This window comes from Mobula hypostoma, chromosome 3, assembly GCF_963921235.1.
Source record: "Mobula hypostoma chromosome 3, sMobHyp1.1, whole genome shotgun sequence".
NCBI classification, from domain to species: Eukaryota; Metazoa; Chordata; class Chondrichthyes; order Myliobatiformes; family Myliobatidae; genus Mobula; species Mobula hypostoma.
This window is the reverse complement of record NC_086099.1, coordinates 41,084,122-41,110,259: the sequence shown is the minus strand read 5'-3', so window position 1 is coordinate 41,110,259 and position 26,138 is coordinate 41,084,122. Positions and strand designations below refer to the sequence as shown.

Below are 26,138 nucleotides of genomic sequence, written 5' to 3'. Positions count from 1 at the left end.
TAAATTGCAACATACTCACTTATGAAGAAAGGCACTAATATGAATTTTATTTGCCACTATAATTTCTTCCTGCATTATTCCTGATACAAAATTAGCTTCCAATCAAACAGGGTTTTTTTTCTATCACCTGTATTCTTGCATTTTAAAGCTAACCATGCTAAAGGCTGTTTTCTTTCTCTGTCCTTTGGACTCTTGAGAGTTCTGGAGTTCGAGGTTTGCTGTTGACAGAAGTGGGATGCATTATCAGGCCACTGCATCTATTATTTGGTTGACTGAAATATGGGATATTGCACTTTTGCTTGCAAGTATCCATAAATTTATTTCCACATTCTTGGTGCTGAAACTTGCAGTCATAGTGTATTGCCCTCTACAGGGGATCTGTAGTTTGTCCTATTTTGAAACCAAGTGCATCACTTCAACCAGTCAAACTGCTGAAATATGCCGTGTCAGAAACTTCCATGCCAAGAAAAAATTCAAAGACAAGGCGGTAGTAAAGAGGGGAAGATGAAACTGAAAGAAATGAGTGCTCCTTTCATTAATTTATTGAAGTTGGGAATGCTTGTAGAAATGGATTTTGTGTCAGAATGGAGATATATTGGTAACCCAAACCTTAAGTTTTATGTCACTTGAATGGATAGTTCTCAAAAGTATTTGTTAACTTTTCAAAGAAAAATAGCATAACTTGCTCCTTTTTCTGTATTTCACGATTGAAAATTGTGGAGAAACTAGACAAAATGGAATAGTAATTTCCAGATTTCTGCCTGCATCTGTGAGCACTTGAAGCTGCTACTGAACTGCAAAAGAAAAGGATGAGTGAAAACAAAATTTCAGACTATTTAATGTTTCTTGAGGTATTCTGCCAGTAGATGAAATTGCATTCCTTTGAAGATTGAATGGCTGGACTTGGATGTCATTTAATTATATTGCTGATGAAACAGATGAGCTTTAAGTTATCCAGTGTTATTAGAACAGTTTGGAATTATTAGAATATGCAACAGAGGATGGCATGTGCTGGTACTTTGAAGGATTTGTCCAGTTCCTGCTCTTTTTTTCATACCAGTGCATTTACTCCTTTTAAAGTTTTATATTTGGAAGCTTCCACCATCTGTTCAGCAGCGAATTCCATACTGCCGCATTTTCATATATTTGTAACTTTCTCATATCACTTCTGTCTTTTGCCAGTCATTGTAAATCTATTTTATTTGGTTGCCAGCCCTGCTTCTCCTTATTTATTAAAACATTTCTTTTCCACACCTCCTGTAAAGTCTTCCCTTAACAACTCTGCTATAAACTGAGCAAAACTTGAACTGCTTGAATTTTTAAATATAATTAAAGGCTTTCAACCTGGTACCATTCCAGTAACTGCCTACTATGCTTCTAATATTTCTTGAACAGAACTGGAGGCTATTAAGCTGTAGTAAATCTTGATTCGCACTTCTTGGCTAACTTTGCCCATCTACATACTCCTGGAGGCTTTTGCTGCGCTCCTTGGTGTTTACTACTTTAGAATACTTTTAACTCATGTTCTGCACATCTGCTCACATGAATAACATATTCCAAGAAATCAGGAGGAAAGAGTAGCTGTTTTGTGTATAAACCTTTTTAAAAAAATTTGAAAGTTAACTTGTCAAGAATTAGAAAAATGCTGGTGTATTGTGCCAATTTGTTTTAAAACAGCATGCCATATAAACTGGGATCCACAGTTAAGTTTGCTGCAGATGCACATTAAAAGATATCATCAGTTCATTTAAGGATTAGAGATCCTGAGTATAATCAGTACAACATTATAAGCAAAACAAATTGCTGGAACTATTTGGGCAAATTGGCTTTAGTTTCTACATGTTGTTTTCATTGATATGGTCTGGAGCGTGCTAATGACTACCCAGTAGGCCTGTAAGAAAATCAACTAGCTGCAGAGTGCCTGGCAGTACATTTCAGCCCCCTCCCCATCTATGCACTGTAACTGGGAGATTTGAAAAGGTTTGGAGGTCAGCTGTGTGGATCTCTAACCTTTTGCTCTGCTGCTATTCCTCAATTGACCAATAACAGCAATCTTCAATTTAAAAACTTAAGCTTGCTATGTGTGATTATGTTTTTCTAACACTTCATTCTGTGTTCTTCAAATAACATTTTTAAAAAAATGTTTATAATTCACAACATGGTCTGCTAAATGGATTTCACATATGGACTATTTATTTTGGATGAGGCTTTTAATGTTTTAGTTGCCGTTCTTCCAAATGCTGGAAAAGGTGAAAAGCATATTTGGAAGTTTCCTGTAGCTATAGTTGCCAGAGTAAGAATTTATTAATCAAGTTCTGGAGGCACATTGCCAGTTACTGACAGGGTATATAAGGTCAAGTTTGCTCTTGGCCACGTCCTGGCCATTAGAAATAATAAAATAAAACTAGTTCTGAACATTTGTCCTCTAAAGTTTTAAAACACAGCCAACTGGAATTTATGAAAGTATATTAAAATTGCTCTACTGTTAGCTAAGCATAATGAATTAATTTTGTCCATTGTTTACAGAAAGCATATTTTGTAGGTGTGGCTGAAGAGCTGTTGAGATGTAAAATCAAGGTGTAAACTGTATAATTTCTCTGCCAGATGTTTAAAAAAAAATCACAAAAATGAGTTATTTTTATTTACCATTAGCTAGGATGGGTGCAGTGCATTCATCTTTACCCTGAGACTCCATCTACCATGCCCAATCTGCAAATTTCAGTTGCACACCTGGTAATCTGAGGGTGTGAAGGAAAAAAATTGGAAGTCATGAATGTAGACCAGGGATGAGGTGTAGCTGGGATTTTTCAGCTGAAGGTTTTCATGTTTTGGTGCTCTCAGAAGTCCATTTTACGTCATAAAGAAATGGGTTTTAATGTATGTGGCATAATAGGTTTATTTCTGTTATATCAATAACTTGAAAATTACGTAGACTCTCATGACTTCACTCTTTACCATGAACAACAAAAGAGGTTGCCACCTGGTCTATCAATTTGGTGGCAGCATTTTGCTCGGACAATCTCAAATGGATTCTATTTATCTGCACTCTTCCTTGGATTCTGCATTTTTATACTATGGCCCTTAATAGTTAATCCAGTGTTGGTTGAGAAGATGCAGTGGTCTTTGTTTTGCTTACTTGCTATTTTAAGCAACCTAGTGTTTCCTACAACATCTACACCTGCAACTACCATTTTAGAAATATTGTAGGCTGTATAAGTATTTGAAACCTTTAAGTGCTGACATTACATTCAAGTTTTCATTCTGCAGTATCTAAAATCTTAATATATATTTAGAAAAATAACTGATTTATTGATTGGTAATAAAATAAATTGCAGTAGACTATTAAGAACTGCTTTGAAATATTTTGATGAAAGACTGCTGGTATCTTGTAAAAGGTCATTTGTATAGCTTATGCAGATTCTTCTCTCCTGCACTGACATATTTAGTCCTAATATTAAGACTTCACTGCATTATTCAATGATTCTGGATAAATACATTGGCTCACTAATTGTAAAGGATGTGGCACCTTTGTTTTCTGAAAGCTTTCTTATCAGTAAGTTATCAAAATTAATAAGTTCTCACTTAAATAATCTCTGGTAAATGTGCCAGACTTGATCACTTTAAAATGGGAATCTTCAATGTATGATCAAGTTTTGTTCATTCTTATTACGCTAGTAGAGCATGAACTTTAAGAGGTATGTTGCCAGCTTGAAATATTAAGTATGTGATGTGCTGACTACTTCAAGCATTTTTTGTTTTGTGGTGAAACATATTGCACCAGCATATTTTCATGACAGTGCAGTAATTTAGACGTGGATTTGGTTTCTGAATATTTTTCCAGAATAAAGGTGGGTAACAGGCTTAGTTGTTGTTGCAGTATTGGAAGTACAACAGCCAGTTTGTACACAGCAAATTTCTGCAAATGTGATGCTGCTGTTTGGAATTGAGGAATAAATATTGACCAGTTCACCATAAAGATTTCAATTCCCTTCAGAAAATATACCGTAGACCAAATCAATGAGGATACAGAGAATATATGTGTTTTACATTTCATGTGGAAAATTGGCATCCTGATAGTGGAGTGCGTTCTTTATATTGAACTGGAGTCTTAAACACGGTTTTTGGGTAGACGGATTTTAGAATAGAGTTTTAACAATCATTTATCTATTTTAGATTCATGAATTATCTCATTTTTTATATTTGTTTCAATCGAATTCACTTCTTGATGTTTTTCCATTTCATCCCCAAGTTAAATGTTTTGTCTATCTTTAGCATATAGGAGGCCAGGGGTTTATTTCAGTCCATCAAGCCTCATAGAACAATCCCAGTTCCCCACTAATGGCTGTAATCTGTAACCCATTTTTCACAATTCCATCAGATAGTTGGATTGCCATCAAATTCATACCACTGACCTAAACACTAGGGGAAATTTTAGAGGTGAAGATTGGTACTGCCTGAAATAGATACAGAAATTTAGGTAAAATAATCATCTTAATGGCATTAATTCGACCAATCAATGATAAGGACAATGGGGACCATTTAGTAAGCAGCTGTTTAACATGATCAATTAACAGTAAAAAGTTAACTTTAAAAGGATCCACCTTTCCAGAATCTGTCTCCCTATCTGCCCTGTTACTGTTGGGTGGTCTATTTATTTAAAAAAAACACCTAGTAAGAGTTATTGACCCCTTCCTGTTCCTAACTTCCACACACAGACAGTCCATGACTTCTTCCTTTTTTGCAGCCGTGACACTATCTTTGAACAGCAGTGCTAAACCCCCACTTCTTTTGCCTGCTTGCCTCCCTCCCTGCCTTTTCTAAAACGTCTGGAGCCTGGCACTCTAAGTGGCCATTCCTGCCCTGAGCCATCCAGGTCTCTGTAATGGCCACAACATCATGGTTCCAAGTACTGATCCACGGTCTAAGCTCATCCACTTTGCTCATGATACTGCTTGTATTAAAATGGACACATATCAAACAATCGGTCTGAGCGCATCCCTTCTCTATCACCTGCCTATCCTCCCTCTCACACTGTCTCCAAGCTTTCTCTATTTGTGAACCGACCGCCTCTTCCTCCATGTCTTCAGTCCGGTTTCTACTCCCAGCAATTCTATTTTAAACTCTCCCCAATAGCCTTAGCAAACCTCCCTGCCTGGATGTTGGTCCCCCTTGGATTCAGGTGCAACCTGTCCTTTTTGTATAGGTCATGCCTGCCGCAAAAGAGGTCCCAATGATCCAGAAATCTGAATCCCTGCCCCCTGCTCCAATCCCTCGGCCACACATTTATCCTCCACTTCACTCTACAGGATTCCTATACTCACTGTCACATGGCACAGGTAGTAATCCCGAGATTACTACCTTTCGTGGTCCTGCTTTTCAACTTGTTCCCAACTACCTGTAATCTGTTTTCAGGACCTCCTCCCTTTTCCTACCTATGTCGTTGGTACCAATATGTACCATGACCTCTGGCTGATCTCCTTCCCACTTCAGGATATCATGGACGCGATCAGAAATATCCCGGACCCTGGCACCTGGGAGACAAACTACCATCTGTGTTTCTTTCCTGTGTCCACATAATTGCCTGTCTGACCCCTTAACTATAGAGTCCTCTATTACTGCTGCCATCCTCTTCCTTTCCCTACCCTTCTGAGCCATAGGGCCAGACCCTGTGCCAGAGTCGCAGCCGCTGTTCTTCCCCTGGGTAGGCCATTCCCCCCCCCCCAGCAGGACTCAAACAAGAGTACTTATTGTTGGGGGGACAGCCACAGGGGTACTCTCCAGTATCTGATTCTTTGCTTCCCTCTCCTGACTGTTACCCACTTATCTGTCTCCTGATGCCCCGGTGTGACTACTTGCCTATAGCTCCTCCCTGTCACCTCCTCACTTTCCCTGACCAGACGAAGGTCAATGAGCTGCAGCTCCAGTTCCCTAACCTAGTCCCTAAGGAGCTGCAGTTTGACGTACCTGGCACACATGTGGCCCTCCGGGAGGCTTGGAGTCTCCTGGACTTCCCACATCTGAAACTAGCACAGAACACCGGCCTGACAGACATACTTCCTGTTTCTATTCTTCACAGGTAATCTACCTTGCCTCCACCCATTATCGCCAAAGCCCTCCTACTCTGTCTCCCTCTACACTGTTGCCTGCTGTATAAAACTTTTTTTTTTAAACTCTTCCCACCGGTCTAACTCACTGACGTCCACGCGCCTGTTCAGTCGTTCCTCGATCAAAAAACTTGGTCTGTTTCTGACACTTCTCTCCCCTTTCTTGATCTTTTGTCTCTATCTCCAGATATAGTGTATCTACTGTTATCTTTTATAAGCCCACTGATTTTCACAGCTATCTGGACTATACCTCTTCTCACCCTGTTACTTATGAAAATGCCATTCCCTTTTCTTAGTTCCACCCTTCTCTGCCACAATTGCTCTCAGGGTAAGGTTTTTCATTTCCGATGTCCTCCTTCAAAGAAGGGTGCTGCCCTCAGCCCCATCTCTTCCATTTTGCGCACTTCTGCCCATCCTCTTGCCATCCCACCAGGGATAGGGTTCCTCTTATCCTTACCAATCATCCCACAAGCTTCCGCATCAGCACATAATTCTCTGTAACTTCAGCCATCTCCAATGGGATCCCACCACCAAGCACATCCTTCCCTCCCCTCCCCCCACCCCACTCCATTTTTCGCTGGGATCGCTCTGCATATGACTCCCTTGTCCACTCGTCCCTCCCCACTGATCTCCTTCTGGCGCTTAACCTTGCAAGCAGAACAAGTGCCACACCTGCCCCTACACCTCCCTCACTACCATTCAGGGCCCCAACAGTTCTTCCAGGTGAGGCAACACTTCATCTGCAAATCTGTTGGTTCATTTACTGTATCCAGTGCTCTCGATGTGGGCTCCTGTATATAAGAGAAACTTGACCTAGATTGGGGGACCATTTTGAGCACCTTCACTATGTTCATCACAAAAAGTGGGGTTTTCCAGAGGCCACCTATTTCAATTCTACTTCCCCTTCCCATTCTGAAGTCCATGGCTGCCTCTACTGCTACGATGAGGCTACGCTCAGGTTGGAGGAGCAGTAGTTTATATTCTGTTTGGATAGACACCAACCTGATGGCATGAACATCGATTTCTTGAACATCTGGTAATTGCCGCCAACCCTTCTTTCCCCCTTTCTCCATTCCCCATTCTTATTTTCCTCTACTTACCTGCCCATTATCCCTCCAGTGTTTCTTTCCCATTTCCTTTCTTCCATGGTCTTCTGTCCTCTCCTCTCAAATTCCCTTTCCTCCAGCCCTTCATCTCTTCCACAAATCAACTTCCCAGCTCCTTACTTCACTCCATCCCCCTCCCCTGGATTCACCTATCACCTGCCACATTGTACTACTTCCTCCCCTCACACCTCTACCCACCAGCTTCTTCTGACTTCTCCCCCTTTCCTTTTCACTCCTGATGAAGGGTCCCACCCAAAACATCAACTGTTTTATTCCCATCCATAAATGCTGTCTGATCTGCTGAGTTCCTCCAGCACATTGTGTGTGTCTCGCTCTAGATTTTCAGCATCTGCAGTACCTCTTGCGTCTGCATTCTACAGTTATGCCACTTGGGCACTTGGGTTGTTTTTTTTCTTTGTGATTTTGTTTCTCTGCCATTGTAACCATGTGTGCTGTTGGTAATGTGTTTTGCACCTTGGCCCTAGAGGAACACTGTTTCATTTTGCTATATTCATTAGGACAATGAAGATGGATTGATGAAAACAGCATTTTTGACTGGTCAGATGCAGTTTTTGGCTAGGTTAGGGCAAATCAGTTGAGGTAGTGCTTTTGGGCTTTGAGAAGGGCTACAGTTAGGTGCCACATGAAATTATTTAACAAAATTAAAGTGCTCGCTATTGACAGCTATATTTGTTATTGAAGAATGATTAACAGCCTGAAGGTTCAGGGGAGTAGATTTAGGATGGAGATGAGGAACTGCTTTTCCCAGAGAGCGGTGAATCTGTGGCATTCTCTGCCCAATGAAGCAGTGGATTCTACCTCAGTATATTTAAGACAAGGTTGGATAGATTTTTGCATAGTAGGGGAATTGAGGGTTATGGGGAAAAGGCAGGTAGGTTGGAGATGAGACTGTGGCCAGATCAGCCATGATCTTATTGAATGGTGGAGCAGGCTCGACGGGCCAGATGGCCTATCCTGCTCCTATTTCTTATGTTCTTGGTTAGAAATGAGAGGAGTTGGTCATTTTTGGATAGGGAAACTGTGGCTAGTGAGGTACTACATGGATTAGTGATGGATGTCCAGCTGCTCAATTTGTATTGATGAAAGAGATAAAAGGTTCAAGTGTAGAGAATGTTTAGGGATGTGCCCATGCATTTCATCACCTAGCTCTGTCATCAGTAAATTTGGAACTTTAACATAATGTGGAAAAATATGTGAACATCTATGTTAATAGAGAAGCTGAGTACTTTTTAAATAGAAAGTAGTTTGTGTTTCAGAGACGCATAATTATACTTGAAGACATCACTGAAGTTACTTTTAGGTTCAGCAAGCAGTTAGGAAGGCAAATTATATGTCCTTGTGTTGTAGGAAGTTTTGAGTACCAGTGTTGAAAAGTATTGTTCAACATTGGTACTCAAGAAATTGAGCCCTGGTGAGAGCTCAAAAACAATTGGTGTGTACAGGTATTGAGACCTAGGCCTCAATTCCACCTTGTGTAACTGGATCCTCAATTTCCTCACATGCAGTTTGCTGACAACACTACTGTCGTTAAACAAATTAAAGCTGGTGATGAATCTGCATATAGGAGGGAGATTGCTTTTCTGGCATCATTCAACTGGATTTTCAATCTCTCAATCAGCAGCTGCAAAACCAATGAACTGATGATCGTCTATAGGAAGAGGAAACCAGAGGTCAATGAGCCAGTCCTCATCAGGTGATCAGAGTTGGACAGGGTCAGTAACTTCAAGTTCCTCAATGTACTTATTTCAGAGGATCTGTCCTGCAACCATAATGTACTGTAAGTGCTATTACAAAGAAAAAGCATGACAGCACCCTACTTAGAAGTTTGTGAAGATTCAGTATGTCACCTGAGACTTTGACAAACTTCTCCTGACTGGTTGCGTCTTGTATGGATCACCAATGCCCATGACTGGAAAGTCTACAAAAGGTAGTGGGTGCAGTTTATCGCAGGAAAAGACCTCCCCCATCATTAAGCACATCTACAAGGAGCACTCTCACAGGAAAGCAGCATCCATCATCAAGGACCCTCCCCCCCATATGTCTTATGGATCATCTAGGCCATGCTCTTTTCTTGCTGCTGCCATTGGGAAGGAGTTACTGGAGCCTTGGGTCCCACACTACCAAGTTCAGGAACAGTTACTACCTTTCAGCCATCAAGCTCCTGAACCAGGGTGGATAACTTCACTCACCTCAACACTGAACTGATTCTGTGACAACCTATGAACTCACTTTCAGAGACTCTACAACTTGTGTTCACAATGCTAGTTATTACTTATTATTGCACAATTTGTCATTTTTTTGCATGTTATTTGTCTCTGTAGCTTTTGATTCTATTGTTTCTTTGTATCTATTGTGATTCTCCCATCTGTCACCATAAATGTATACTTTGAACTTTTAACTTTCTCATATCGTCTTAAGGATATACTTGTCATGTGGCAACTCACTCTTTGGTCCACCAGGTCAATGCCAACCGTTATACGTCTAAACTAATCCCACGTTTTATTCTCCCCTAATTCTGGAAGAAACTGGTACACCAGTAGATGTGATCTAAACAAGGCTATATATAGCTGTACAGCTATTCCTCAATTTAGATATTTATTTTATGAAATCTTGACAGGAGTATGCATCCTCTGTGTATAAAACTCTTGTGTTACAGCAGCAGTCATGTGAAACTTTGCCCATGGGACTACCCTTTTTACTGAAATACCCTTTTTGCATTTTGCCCAGCCTTTTTAGTTCCGCTTAACTAGGAGATTGCTAGGATTGATTTACAAAAGGAAATCAAGAAACATGTAGGAAAATTCAACTCCTTGACTTTTGCTTATTTAATACTAGCTAGATACAAAGTTCAATATGCCATCTAGTTTATTATTTCTTTCAATCATGAGTAATTTGATGCTCCCAAGCCCAGATTCTGAAATGTACCATTGATAAATTATTTTTCTACCCCAGAATGTGAATCATTTATAAATGTGATGTGAAGTTGTGGCTGCAATCATATCCCGCTAGTCCCAACCTGCCTATTTGAGTGACTGCCAGTTACTCCTACTTTCTATCTCCTGTGAGTGGCTATTTTGCTAGCCAACTTAATAAACTGTCTTCAATCTCAACCTGGTCTATCAAGTCCATGGAAATTATTTAAGAAACAACCCCCATCCACTAATTTTGTCACTGACCTAACCTTTACAAGACCTTGGAATTTACAATCGTACAGCTCTGGAGGCCAGTCGCTGCAACAACTCCGAGCCAGCAATTTGAAGGACATGCATACTACTCCCTTGCACTTCCCTCAAACCCCAAAATATTGCTGTATTGTGACTCTGAGAAGGGAGGAAGACAAAAGCGAGGAAATTATAGGTCAGTTAGCCTAACCTCAGTGGTTGGGAGAGTGTTGGAGTCCATTATTAAGGATGAGGTTTCAGAGTACTTGGAGACTGGTGATAAAATAAGTCGGTCAGCATGGTTTCAGTAAAAGGAAATCTTGTCTGACAAATCTTTTGGAATTCTTTGCAGAAGTAACAAGCAAGGTGGGCAAAGGAAAGGCAGGGATGTCATTTACTTGGATTTTTAGAAGGCATTTGATAAGGTGCGATACATGAGGCTGCTAAACAACATAAAATACCATGGCATTCCAGGAAAGATGCGTTGATAGAGGTATGGCTGATAGGCAGGAGGCAGCGAGTGGCAATAAAGGGGGCCTTTTCTGATTGGCTGCCAGTGACTAGTGGTGTTCCTCAGGGGGTCAGTATTGGGACTGCTACTTTTCACATTGTTTGTCAATTATTTAGATAATGAAATTGATGTCTTTGTTGCAAAGTTTGCAGATGATACAAAGATAGGCAGAGGGGTTGGTAGTTCCAAGGAAGCAATGTGATTGCAAAAGGACTTAGATAAATTGGAGGAATGGGCAAAAAAGCGGCAGATGAAATACAGTGTTGAAAATGTATAAGTGGAGAGAAAATTCAAGCATCAGAGGTGCAAAAGGACTTGAGAGTCCTTGTGCAGGACATCAAAAGGTTAATTCACAGGTTGAGTGTGGTAAAGAAGGCAAATGCAATGTTAGCATTTATTTCAAGGAGGATAGAATATAAAAACAAGGAGGTAATGCTAAAGCTTTATAGGACACTAGTTAGGATACAGTTGGAGTATTGTCAACAGTTTTAGGCTCCTTATCTCAGAAAGCATGTATTGTCATTGGAGAGAGTTCAGAGGAGGCTCACGGGGATGATTTCAGGAATGAAGGGGTTAACATATGAGGAGCGTTTGGCAGCTTTGTGCCTGTACTCACTGAAATTAAAAAGAATGTGGGGGATCTCATTGAAACCCACCGAATGTTGAAAGGACTAGATAAATTGGATGTGGAGAGAATGTTTCCTCTGGTGGAGGTACCCAGAACTAGATGGCACAGCCTCAAAATTGAGGGGCAATCTCTTAGAACAGAGGTGAGGAGGGATTTTTTTAGCCAGCGAGTTGTGAATCTGTGGATGCTCTGCCACAGCCAGCGGTTGAGGCCAAGTCCGATGGTATATTTAAAGCAGAAGCTGATAGAATCCTGATTGTTTGGAGCATTAATGGATGTGGTGAGAAGGCAGGTGAATGGGGTTGAATGGGATCCAGGATCAGCTGTGATGAAATGGCAGAGTGGACTCAGAGGGGCTGAGTGGCCTAATTCTGCTCCCATGTTTTATTTTTTCTTTGATTTGGTTATGAAGACTGTATTTCAAACTGTATCTACCACCTATCAATATATCCCAAATCTCTTTCTATAATATTATTGGTGATTTATTTGTCAATTACATGTTTACTCATTGACTATTCAGCCTCTGGAAATGATTTCACTGACTTAAATAGTCCAGTTTCAGGCTTGTCTATGTAATTGCAATTTTATAGCTTCAAATTTATCATTGAATGTGGTGCTGAGAATTATACAGTATGTTGAGACTTGAAGTGAAATTTATTTCTTAAGTGCCCATTCCATTCACTTATACTCCATATTATTGTTTGTTTTAGTTTGGAAGGAGATAGGCCAGTTAAATGCACCAGAAGTTTACATGCATTTGGTATGTCATCAGACACTTTGATAAACGTCAGTAGATGCACATTAGAGAGTTTCCTAACTGGTTGCATCATGGACTTTTATGGAAACACCAGTTCCCAGGAACGAGAAAAAGCTACAGAAAGTGGTGGATACAGCATAGTCTGTCACAGCCAAAGCTCTTCCCTAACCACATTTACATGGAATGCTGGCACAAGTGTAAACGTAACTTTGCTGGATCAGATAACGACAGCACAAAAAGATGGTTACTTATCTTTTCACCTGTTTATTTTTTCGAGCTCAGCCGGCGAGTGAACTTGGATCCGACATCAGGGAGAGAACCTTTCTCATCTCCCCGGCGGCCCTACAAGTTCACTGCCTGATGTCAGAATTGTCAGAAGTTATCAGGCCACCGATACAAAAGAACAATCAGTTTGATAACTATTTGGGTCAAGTCAATGGACTATTGATACAGAGAACAATCAATTTGTCAGACACTCCAGCCACCTTAATGAAAGAAAGGAATGTCCTACCTGGTTTACTGGAGCCACAACTTACTGACAAAGATGAGAACTGCTGTCAAATTTGTGCTTTAATTAAGAACTGTATGTTCTGTCTAATTTCCATCAGGTACTGCTTTTTGTCAAAATCGAAAGGTGTGGAAAGCCCAGAGACATCTTATGTGGATCTGGGTGAACTTTAACTCTTATCTTGCTCCAAAGAAAGCAGCTGTGAGACATTATTCAAACACACTGCAGTCACAGACATAGTCGGTACTGAATCCATTGTTTACAGGAATCTGAGAATCCCCCAATCCCTTAAACTTCATCACAAGAAAGTAGCATTCATCATCAAAGACCTCCACTATCCAAGGCCATGTCATCTTCTCACTACTACCATGAGGCAGGAGCTACGGAATCTGGTCCCTCACCACCAGGTTCAGGAACAGTTATTGCCCTACAACCATCAGGGTCCTGTGCAGGCATGGATAATTTAATTCAGCACTACTTGAACTGATTCTTTGACCTAAGGACTCATTACAACTTGTGTTCTCAGTATTATTTTTATTTGCAGTTGCCTTCTTTTGCACTTTGGTTGTCAATCTTAGTCTGTTCTTGTGTAGTTTTTCATTAAATTCTATTGTTTCTTTTTTGCCTGCTGGGAAATGAATCTGAAGGTAGTATGTGGTAACATATATATCCTTTAGAAGTACATAATATACTCAGATAATTTACTTTGAATAGAACTTCAAACATCATGTTCACAAAGCAGGTGATGTCAGATTAACTGTCTCATGCAAAATATCTGCTTTATTTTAATCAACTTCAATGCTTGATCTAAGATTTCTACCATTTTATCCAAGGGAAAATGGAAATGTAACTTGGGACTTACTAAATGTACAGTTTAAAATACTAAGGTATCTGACTCATTGAATGCATACACAATGAGGTGACTTGTCTTTTTTTGGCAAGACATTTAAACTCATACCAGAACTCTTGGCTTATTTAAACCAAGGAATCTGCATTTGGGAAGTGTGAAGGGCCAACCACAGGTAAATATAATTGGGATTTAGTTGGGATTACAAATCAGCCAAACTAGTCAGACTTTTGGTAGGTTAAACGTGTTGGGGACCTAAGCAACTGCAAGGATTGCAATTATGAATACTGATGCATTAAATAAGGAAGATTTCCTAAGTTTTGGTAGCTAAAAAGGATGAACAAATTCATGGTATGACTGAGCTCGTACCAGTGGAATGTTTACTGTATTCCAAGTTTTATGTTACTTGCACTAACTATTGTAGTTTAATAGGACATCTCCTTCAGTTATTTACCCGTTTCCAAATGATTTTGTGTTGTACACTAGTATTATAAAATGTTGAAAAGAGTAACTTTTATCTTTTTCCACATGACTATGCAAAATTTGATTTGATCTAGAAAGGGACTAATAAATCTAAGTTATCCATTTCAAGATGCTCTTGAAATTTATATGTCAAAATTGATGATGCATAAAAGTCCTGTTTTCTCAAATCCAATTTTGTTCTTTACGTCCTGTAGAAAGCATAGTGAACACTCTATTGATGATGTGAAAGTGACAGTTAAATCAATGTCCGTGGGTAAGACAAACCCACTTATAGACATTTGGGCTACTCTTCCAGGGAACAGGAGAACAGTTTTAGTCCAATAAAATATTTTTTAATTGGCTTTGTTATATAACTCCATGGGGAGGAGAGAGAGAGAATTTCTCTTGTGGGCTGGTTTGTAGTATTTTCTTCAAGAATGGATATTGGTGCTGAATCAATTGAAGTATTAAAAAAACTCACTTGCATAACTATAGGATGTTTCACAGTACTTAGTGGCCTAATAGTTTATAAAGTATAGTTGCTGTAATTATGTAGTTTTAGTAACATTGGTGTGGGTAAATGGGACAATTCCTCTTCTCTTCAAAATATTGCCAGGTGCTTTCTTTTGGCTGCCTTGGGGCTCAGATTGATGTCTCATCTGCCAGAAATTTATGTAGACTATTCTTTGGAGGCTGAACATTTAAAAAAAATACCACTATGGAAGCTGGCAGTCTGAAATTAAAGATAGTATAGGAGGCAACATCAGTGGAAAGAGAATCTATCAATATTGCATGTCTGTGATCCTTCATCAGAACGAGGAAAGAGGCTGGAAATCTGGATTAGAAACAGATCCCTAACATGTTACTCAATGAATCCTCTAGGTTGCTGTACTTTCTCAGTTCTTATTCCCTCTCTTCCCCCCCCCCCCATTAATCGTAATACCAATGGTAGTCATGTTTTCAGGTTACTCAGCCCCAAACTCTGGAATCATTCCTTAGATTTTGACCACATCTCCTCTTCTGTCTTTTAAGATGTTTTCTTATACATCTTATCACATCTTCAGCTTCCTGCACTTTGGTGGCTTGGTGCCAAATTGAGTTATTTCTTCTGAAACAGATAATTTTACAATACAGGAAGGTTTTGTTTAGTGCAAATCAATATTGAGACAGTAAACAAATGAGGCCAGTTAAGTCAGAATGGAGATAGTGACCTAAAGAGTCGAATAGCAAAAGTCAGTTGATTAAGCTGGAGAATTAAAGCAAAATTAGACTACAATGCAGTATTTATATATGGTAAATACAGATAAATCCTTCAAAACATCAGTGTAACTTTTTACTTACTGAGTCAAGAGAACAGAAGGAAATTGGGAAAACAGGAGATGGTTTTGTTTGGAGTACAGGATCAATAAAAACGGATGATGTAAATCTAAGTATCATAAAGGGAAACGGATATGTTGAATTCATAGGATGATTAAAAAATGATGGAATTATTTTCTCTCCAGATCCTAAGTTTTTCATGATTACTAAATTTAATCTGTTGGAATCCAGTTTTTCAAAACAATATATTTTTAAAGATGTTCTCCTTTTCCAAAGTGTTTTCGAACCTTGTGCTGCAAAGGGCCGCCTTCACCACGAACAGAATATGATGTCGTCTGCGTTGGTCTTACGGGATCTGGCAAGTCAAGTTTGCTTACACAGCTCTGTAGTGAAAGTACAGACAGTATTATACCCACAACAGGTAAGAAATTCACTAATTGTTCTATTATGTATAAAATACATAGCTGTAGAAATGTGTAAACTGAAGTCTGATGAGCAAAAATAAATTTTAATTGTATGAGAGCAGTGCCTATAGTGTCATTTTTAAATACTGGTGGCAAATGACTAAGGAGGTGATTCCTTCACCAAATCATCTGTACCTCAAATAGCTTCCTTCAAGAGTGCAGTATTAATACAGATCAGTAATTTTTTTTGATAGCTGATGCAGTGCATGACTTTTATCTTTCTGTACTGCTTTTTACCATGTCTCCCTTTTGCCCTTTCCTTCAGTTGTCCAGCATTGGACTATTGGGGCGTCATAAAGAGCACTTCTTCCTATTTCCCAATGAGTTTTATATTTATCTTCTGATACAGGATTTGATTTACGATCCTTCCTATCAAAAAAATTCTGATCTTTAATGGACATATAGTTTGGATTGTTTTCAACTTCTGAGATGTTCTTATTGGGAAAATGTCCAGCATTCTTAACTATAGCTTCACACAAGATGGCTCAGCTACTTTCAGAATCAGACTCAGAATCCTTTATTATCGCCAAGTATGTGGACACATACAGGGAATTTGATGTCGGTTTCCCTGAGCTCTCGCTGTACAGAATCAAAAAGCAAACAAAACAATAGTGCAAATAATTGTGAACTATATACAATGAGGTATACCTGTGTATGTACAGGAGCACTTCGTTTAGAATAGACTAAAATTCAAGTGTTCAGATGGCATACGGAAATAAACTGTACCTATTTGTCCTGGCATACAATGATCTAAAGCGCCTACCAGAAGGAAGGAGTTGGAACAGGTGATGTCCAGGGTGTGTTGTTTGCTTAGTTGTTGAGTCAAAGATGTCATTCATTTTCATTAACTTTATAAGTATTCACTTTCAATCATGCAAAAAAAATGACATCTTGGTGAGTGCAGGCTAAAATAATCAGAATAGTCAAGATCCCCAGACAGAGTTCCATGGTCTTCAGAAATGAAAAAACAAAACTGGAGATGTTGGAGACCTGAATGAAAACAAAGCAGATGCTGCCTGACCTGCTGCGTTCACCAGCAACTTTGATGTGTGTTGCTTGAATTTCCAGCATCTGCAGAATTCCTCGTGTTTGCGTCTGAAAATGCTCAGCAGCTTGGGCAGCATCTGTGGAAAGAAAAACATTTTAGTATTTCACCTTGAAGGAAGGTCTTTCAGAAGTTGGAAAGTAAGAAAACGAATTACTTTTAAGTCAGAGAAAATATAGGGGAGGGAAAGATAGCACAAAGGAGATATCATTATTTTAGTTTTGTTATACCATAATTCTAGGTTAATTGTGTAATTAGGGAAAGAAAAGTGGCCTTATTGGCTGGACATTTTTTTTACCACTCTGACCTGCATTTTATAGATGTGCACTTCTCATTTGTTTTTATCCGTCCTAGCTACCCTCATTACTATTATGAAACACATAGCTTCACCAGCAGCTTTTCAGCAAGCTAATTCTGACCCCCATCCTATTAGAGATTCACTGTTCCCAAAATGTTATAATTTTATTTCAGATTTTTGGGTTCAACTGAATTCCTCCTGTTATCTGTTAACATTACTTTCATAATGTTTCCATTGTAGCAGTGAAAAGGAAAGGCGATAATAGTCCTGGTACAAGGTTTTGACTTGAAACATTGCCTCTACAGATCAGGTGTCAAAAACCAAATGATCTACTACTTTTCCTTTGAGGTAAATTCTTTCTGAATCTGCTAATCCTGTAGGTGATGTATAAGACAAATTTAATGTTTCAAAAGATGGAAAATCTTGCTCTTGAATGTAGTTTTAAATTTCTCCCTTCTCGCCTCAAACCTATGACCTCCATCTTCAGACCCATTTGGGGTGGGGGGGGGGGGAGAGACCATTTTACCCTATTTATATCTCAAGATTTTATAAACCACTAAAATACCACATCAGCCTCCCCACGTTCCAGTAAGAATAAACCCAGTCAATCCATCTCAGTTCGTTTCCATATTACTTAAGCTTCCATTCCAACCAGAGTTGAGGTGAATCTCTCCTACACTCTTCCTAATTATGCCACAATCTTCCTGTAGTGTAGCGACCAGAACCATACCTAGTAGTACGCCAAGTATGGCCTGACTGATATTTTGATTATCTGCAACATACGTCATAGCCCTTAAACTAAATTGAATCACAGCATTGTAATTTTTTTTTTTACTTTGAGTTCAACCTATTGTATTAGTACCGGTTGATGTATAGCTCCCCAATCTAATCCCATCTTCCACCATGTCTCTGGCCCACCAGGGGACATCTCTTCAGAAAGAATTAAGTGTTCTGAGAGTTGTTGTGTTATGAAAGTTCCTTTATTCCTATTCCAGAAATAAATTCTTGACCCCTAACACTTGGATGAGAAAGTTTTTTCACATCTCTTGATTCTTCTGTTCATTATTTTAAATCTATGTATCTTAGTTTTTGAACCAAGAAATTATTATTTCTTACTTATTCTATCCATTAAGTCTATATATCTCAATTGTGTCCTCTTCTGTTCTAAAGGAAACAACATTATGTAATCCAATCATTGCTCATAGCTTCAAATTTTCAGTCTGGGCAACATCTTTGTTAATCTGTTTTGTAAATTTTGCCATTTAGTTTATATTATCACTGCCAAAATGACAAAAGTAAAACAGAAACCATACCCTAAATGTAAACATTCACAGACACATTTTCTGCAGTTGCAGATGAGACCTGATGAATCTGTGGCCATGCTGCTGAAGTGCTATAACCCAGTGTCTGGGCACTGATAGTGTGTGCATTCTTTGGATAGTAAATGACAACATTATGACCTGTTAAATTATCTTGATATAGAGAAATAATTTCATCTGGTAGGGAAGTCAAACTGCATGGAAATAAAACCAACAAATAATAGTTATGCCACTCAATGATATAATTTTGTATCATTTAGCATGTAGGACAAGTTTGCAAATCATTGATAAAGGCATGTGAATGCTGAAACAATTGACCATTGTTTCAGTCCTCGTTAGCATACTATAGGAGGTGTGATTCCACTGGATAGGATGCAGAGGAAGTTGATCATGATTGAACATTTTCAGTTATGGGGAGAATCTGGAGAGGATGGATTTGTTTTCCTTGCCCTTGCAGTGGAGGAGACAGAGAAGGAATCTGAGGTATGTAGATTCAATAGGCACAGATAAGGGAGGTAGTATTAATATCTTCCCGTAGTAGAGCTCTGCAAAGGGGTTTTTAGAATTTGGAGCACACTGAGGATATGGTGGAGATGGGTCTCTCACACTTAAGTATGTAAACTAGTATTTGAATCACCTAAGACATAGCACCAGAGGCCAAGTGCTAGAATATATAATTCATTTTGTGGGTACTTAATGTATGGGCATAGCAAGACAAAAAAATCAGTTTCTGTACTTTCTGATTCTATGACCTTTTTAGGCTTAATATCCATATGTAATGCTATTATTTATTCATTTAAAATATTGCAATGCTTTTGTCTTTGAACTCTGAGCCATTGTGGTCTTGTTTGTTTTCAATTTGTAAAGAGGAATAAAATAGTCACACTACTTATTTTTATTGTTAGTCAATGTACCTTTATTGCAATGTCCTAAGGCTGTGAAAGATATTATATAAATGTAAGCTTGTTCTTTGAGCTTCAATTTCTTCCTAGGATTATGGCTGACTACTTAATCTGTTTTATAGAATTGGGGCAATTCTTTAGGAATGTTTCGGTTTTGGAGATTGTGCACTGTGGAAGATGTTTGGAGATATAAGTCTGAAATATATGTTCAACTGATTGCAGCATGCGCTGACCGCGCGTTAATATTTCTCCGTGCCATGTAGTGCCAGCCGAATTGGATCGAAACTGAAATGCACGCACATTTAACATATCGTATCTAGAGGAGTCACGTTATTATTTGCTTGCAGCACATAGCATACCCCCTTGAGGGTGTTAACAGTGAAGAAATGTCAGCTGGAGTCCAGAATGTGAAAGCACATGATGGCTTAAACTGTTGTATTGGAAAGCTCAACGTGTAGGGGGGCCCAGCAAAGAGGGAGTATTTGCATTTCAGACTATCCATTAGTTTGAGAGTCTGTTTTCTTGTCAAATAGCCAATGTCCTGTAAAATTAGACTGAAATTGATTTGAGACTAAATTAAGTATTTTGTGTTTTCGTTGAACTTTTCCTTCCTCGTGGTTTCCTCTTCGGGATCTGCAAGCCGTTTTTTTTTGAGGTGTTGAATTTCGTACCTCATAGGAAATTAAAGCTAAACAAACCACTGATACTCAGTATAAAGAGTAGAATGGTTTACTTTCCCACCACAACTTGTAGCAAGCAATATTATTCTCATCTTTGAAGCTAATGTCATGTTTTATTGTCTGCTTTTTGGTCATAATAAGTTGCAATATTTGTTTTCTTTCCTGTTTCCCCACCTGGACTTTAGGTTTTAGAATTAAAGCTGTCCCATTCCAGAATGCAATCCTCAATGTGAAAGAACTAGGAGGTATGTGTAGTTTCTAAAATAATTAATATACTTAAAGCTGTATTGTAGTATATGTATCTGAGATTTTCATCTTGAAAAGTCACCTTAAGAATAGATATTTGTCTCCATTTTAATTGTTTTTAAGAAAAAGTCCTTATTGAATAATAGTTTGGAAAGTGGGAGTGTAATCATTGTGATACTGAAGTCATAATGTATTAGAACTACACATTGAATGCTTATGATAGAAGAGGAGTATTTGTTAACTTGATTTGCATTACAGAATTTTTTACTCATTAATAGAACTGGTGCCCATGAAGCCACCAGATTGACTTAAGACTCATGCGGCTCACTAACATTCGCCAAAGAAGAAAATTATTGCCCATTTGGGCCTGAAGATCATTCTAGATCCTCATTTAACATATGTTCTGATGAAAGGTCATCAACCTGGCCTTCAATTGTCTCTCCACAAATACTGCCTGACCTGCTGAGCATTTCAAGCATTCTTTTTGTTTATTAGAGACAAAGGGGATAGACAGCTAGTGCAAAGTACCTCTGTGGCCGTTCTGCTCAACAACAGCAGCCAGGATGTGGGATACAAATTGCAATGGGAGATAGAAAAGGCATGTAAAAAGAAAAGTATGATGATAGTCATGGGGATTGCAATATGTTGGTATATTGGAAAAAATCAGGTTGGTGGTAGATCACAAGAGATGGAATTTGTAGAATACCTGTTAGATGGCTTTTTAGAGCAGTTTGTGGTTGAACCCACTGGGGGAAAGGCAATTTTAGATTATGTGCTGTGTAATAAACCAGATTTGATTAGGAAGCTCAAGATAAAGAAACTATTCGGAGACAGTGATCATAATATGATAGAATTCCACTCTGCAATTTGAGAGAGAAGGAGAAGCTAAAGTCAAAATGTATCAGTATTACAGTGGAGTAAAGGGAATTACAGAGACATGGCGAGTGAAGACTAAAGCTGTCAGGGATATCCTGTGATGAACAGAGGAACTAGCCGGTGTAGTTGCAATAAATCGGTTTGTTCTATGTGAGAAATATATTTACCCTCATTTCCTCTAGTTGCAGAGTGCTTCACAAAATCATTTAACGACAGATTTATTTTATGATAAATTCATTTTATAATAATGAACCATGCTACATAGTACAGGACCTCATAGATGGATTAAAGGAGACAAGCTGTAAGGAAACATTAGACAAACTTGGCCAGTTTTTCCTTGAGCACTGGAGGCTAAGGGAAGATCTAATAACTATTTTAAGTGAAAAGTAGAGATAGGATTGAAAATCAGAATCTTTTCTCGGGTAGAAATTTCAAACACCAGAGGACAGGGTTTTAAGGTTGCCAGGAGGGGTTTTACTTTTATTCTGAGTGGTAAGTTCCTGGAATAGGTTATCAAGTTTAGCAGTGGAATCAGGTAGTCTGGTGAAATTTAAAAGGCTTTTAGATAGGCACAGAAATATGATGGAAATTGAGGGATATCGATGATACACAGGAGGAATACATTTATAATGAATTGGTATCGAAATTGGCACATGTGTGGAATGGTCTGTCCAGTGCTGTACTGTTCTGTTCCATGAAGATTCATGTTAATGAAATAGCAGACTCTGCTTAACCCATGATTCGGGTTGTTTTGAAGACTAATACAAAAATAAAGTTCCAGTAGGAGATGGTAAAATGAGTTTTTGCCGTATTCACTACTTAATCAGAATCAGGTTTAATATCGTTGCCATATGTCTTGAAGTTTGTGTTGTAGCAGCAATTCATAGTAATTTAATTACAAGTTAAAATAAAAGTATTTATAAAAAGAATAAGTAAGTTGTGCAAAAAAAAGCAAAAAATATCATGAGTTCATGGGTTCATTGTCCATTCAGAAATATGATGGCGGAGGGGAAGAAGCTGTTTCTGAAATGTTGAATGTATAACTTCACCTTCTGTACCTCCTCCTTGGTAGCAGTGAGAAGAGGGTGTTTCCTGGAGGATGGGGGTCCTTTATGATAGATGCTGCCTTCTTGAGACCTTGCTTTTAAAAGGTGTCTTCAGTGCTGGGGGGGGGGGGTTTAGTGCCCATTTATGGAGCTTGCTGATGTACAACTTTCTACACCTTTTTCCAATCCTGTGCAATGGCCCCTCCATACCAGACAGTTAGAATGTTTTTCATGGTACAACTGTAGAAGTTACCAATTCTCCTCAAACTCCCAATGAAATATAGCTGCTGTTTTGCTGCCTTTGTATTTATATCAATATGTTGGGCTCAGGATAGATCTTTAGAAGTGTTGACGCGCAGGAACTTGAAACTGCTTACTCTTCCCACTGCTGATCCCTCGATGAATGTCCCTTCGACATCTCCTTCCTGAAGTCTGCAATCAACTCCTTGGTCTTACTGATGTTGAGTGCAAAGTTGTTGTGAAACCACTCAACCAACTGATCTATTTTGCTCCTGTGTGCTGCCTTGTCATCATCTGAAATTCTGGCAACTATAGTTGTATCACCAGCCACACAGTTGTGGGTGTAGCGAGAGTAGAGCATTGGATGAAGCACACATCCTTGAGATGTGCTGGTGTTGACTGTCATTGAGGAGATGTTACTTCAGATCCACACTGACTGTAGTCTTCCAATGAGAAAGTTAAGGATCCAGTTGCAGAGGGAGATTAGAGGCCCATGTTTTGGGGCTTGTTAATTAGAACTGAGGGCATGATTGTGTTGAACGTTGAGCTGTAACCACTTAACAGCAGGCTGGCAACGGTCTTGCCCAGGTGATCCAACGCCAAGTGGAGAGATAGTGAGATTGCATCCACTGCAGACCTATTGTGGTGATAGGCAATTTGCAGTGAGTCTAGGACCTTGCTTAGGCAAAGTTGATTCTGGCCCTGACCAACCTCACAAAGCACTTCATTACAATAAGTGTGAGTGGAACTGGCGATAGTCGTTGAGTCACCTCGCTCTGCTCTTCTTGAGCACTGGTATGATTGTCGTCCTTTTGAAGGAAGTGGGAAGCTCCGACTGCAGCAATGACACATTGAATATGTCCTTGAACATTCCCGCCAGTTACTGATTTTAAAAAAGGAAAACGATTTGATGCAGTGAATGCTTTACAGTACTGTACAATATTTGTTACGTTATTGAACTAGTAATTCAATGACCTGGATAATGGCTGCTACTTGAAATTTCACCACAGCCGCTGAAGAAATTAATTTAAGTTCATTAAATAATCTGGAATAAATTAGTATGTTACTGTAACCGTGAAACAGGCCACAATCCCCAAGTCACTGTTGATGAGTATTAATTTTTCTAGCTTCTGGTAATTATTCCCCCTCTTCTCTCTTCAATTCCACACACTGGCTCCTTTCTTACATCTCCTCGCTGCAAATAACCTCCCTCAGTGCCTCTTTTCCTTCTCTTTCTACCCTCTTTTCCTATCAAATTCCTTTTCTCCAGCACTTTACCTTTTTTCCCTTTCACTTGCAGCTTCTCACTTCATCCCCCACTCTCCCACCCCACCACCTTTTAGCTTGTACTACTTACCCTCCCCCGACCTTTTTATTCTGGATTCTTCCCCCTTCCTTTCCAATTCTGATGAAGGGTCTCAGCCTGAAATATTGAATGTTTGTTCATTTCCATAGATGCTGCTTGACCTGCTGAATTCCTCCAGTGTTTTGTGTGTTGCTCTGGATTTCCAGCATCTGCAGAATCTCTTGTGTTACCGTTGATGAGTTTTTGCTCACAGCTGGCACTCTACTTCCATTGGCTGAATTGAACTTTCCCACACCCTGACTGTCTTCTCCCATGAATGTCTCAATTGAACCTCAGCCTTCTCTTCACCTCCAGATGTTTTCCTTTGTGCACTTTTCCTAGGAGCTCCTGAAATTTGCAGGAGCCATTTAGTGTGTTTTAATGGCCTGCTTTTTATGGACTATAAACTTTTCTGACTTACAGAGGATATGTTCCAACTGCTTTCTAACCTTACAGGGCAAATTGGGATGACTGACACTTCAGGCCCATGGCTAGCTGCTTGCGGTTTAGCTCTTCTTCAGATGTATTCATGTTTAGCTATATGCTGAAGTCCAAAACTTCACTGCTAGGCTGCCTATTGAGTTAGTGATGGAACACTGATCTGCAGAAGAGGAATCCTGAAGTACTTTCTGTGCTGCCCCTTCATCCATGATATATTGATAGCTGCCCCAAATATTTGAATATAAGTGTCACTGTAGTGGGGTGAAGAAGTACAGATAAGTACTTAAACTAGTTAATTTTACCTAATGTTAAATGTTTTAATTTTAAAATCTTAAGTTTCTTTTAGTATTTTTATCTGTTTGATTATATTTTAAAATAGTGATCACAAGGTTAAAAATAGCTTAAAATTCTTTGACAGAGGAGAATGTCAGTCCTTTAGGGTGTTCTGGGGTGGCATATCAACAGTCAGGAAAGAGGCATAAAGCTTGTTGCTTCACAATAGTTATATTGAACCTAATAGATCAAAGAGAAATCGGAAATGACAGTGTAGCAACTACTTGAAAACAAACTAAAAGTCTCTGAGAGGCTAACTGAGCGATAATTGCACTGCGTGATGCACTTCCAACTAACTGAATTCCAAATGGAAAAGTACATTTTAATCCTTCATTATAAACCAACAATAAAATCATTTGACTGTTCCGTAATTCATACAGAAGTAATTGGATCAAATTCAAACAAAGACACGCAGTCCATGAAAAATATGTACTCCCTACTCACTCCCTCTCTGGGCTGCCAAAGAGATCAACAGGTGACTACATACATTTTATTTTAACTGCCACCTAACACTGTGCACCACCTGCTAACTGTTGCCCAAATCCATTTGACAAATTACCTTAACCCAACAAATGCAATACAGACACTAAGTAGATACATGGCTACTACATTCCAGTCCCTAATTATTTTAACACTATAATAATTACAATTACATATCACAAAATAGGAGACATGAAATCTTCAAGGAAAAGCATTCACATTTTATCAACACGTTTTAACATTCTTGCAAATATCATCTTTCTTCTTTAAACCAAGTCATGTAACAGTCACCTAGGCTAAGAGGTTACTAGAACTGAACTCAGTACAGAGTGATCTCTACCACCATTCTTTGTCAATTCAACAAGTCAAGTTAATGCCATGAAATCAAGCAACTAAAGCTTTTGTAGCTTCTCAAACCGCTACCCCTTGTATTGATCTTTGTTATAGGCTTGGTCTTGTTCTTGATGTGCACCTACCACACATGTTCTTTCTGGAAAGGCTTGAGTGATTATTCCTATGATTCATCAGTTGTGAGGTCCTGTGTCTTCAACTATAAGTACAATGTCTCCTGAGATCTATGTGGCGTTATGGTCTTGTTGGTTCTAGAAATGGTACATGCACCCCTCTTCCTCAGGCTAGATAACAGGCTAAAGTCTATCAGGCTAGATAGTGCCTGTGGGTACTCCACATACTCAGAACTCGTTGTGCTTGGAAAAAGAATTTGCAAGAGATTTCAATGTTTTCAAATCCACCTTCAGTTTATTTTACCTCTGTATAATGCTGCTTTTCCATAATCGTGTTCATTGATATAAAGCTCTGCTATTTTGTGCCATGCTTCCAGATCTCCAACAAAATGTTCCGGATACTTGTTCAGCTCCCTGATAGCTTCAGTGACTTTCCCTTGGGCTTTGAGAATGGTAATCTTAAGCTTCCATGCTGCGGTGCTTTTTGGATCATCTTGTAATAACTCCTTTATACATCTTGTTGGCATCATCATGCCT

At 39.0% G+C, this 26,138-nt stretch overlaps 1 protein-coding gene across 7 annotated transcripts in view; it reads left to right on the top strand.

The window, feature by feature from the left end:
• LOC134343948 (ADP-ribosylation factor-like protein 15) overlaps positions 1-26,138 on the top strand; it is a 278,874-nt gene that overhangs the window by 105,152 nt on the left and 147,584 nt on the right. For all 7 annotated transcript variants that reach the window (XR_010017347.1, XR_010017346.1, XM_063042915.1 and 4 more), the window contains exons 2-3: positions 15,699-15,843; positions 20,316-20,375. Coding sequence is in view for 5 of the 7 variants with exons in the window: in XM_063042915.1 (XP_062898985.1) it covers positions 15,699-15,843; positions 20,316-20,375 (205 nt within the window). In the remaining 2 variants the exon portion in view is untranslated. The remainder of the gene's footprint in view (positions 1-15,698; positions 15,844-20,315; positions 20,376-26,138) is intronic.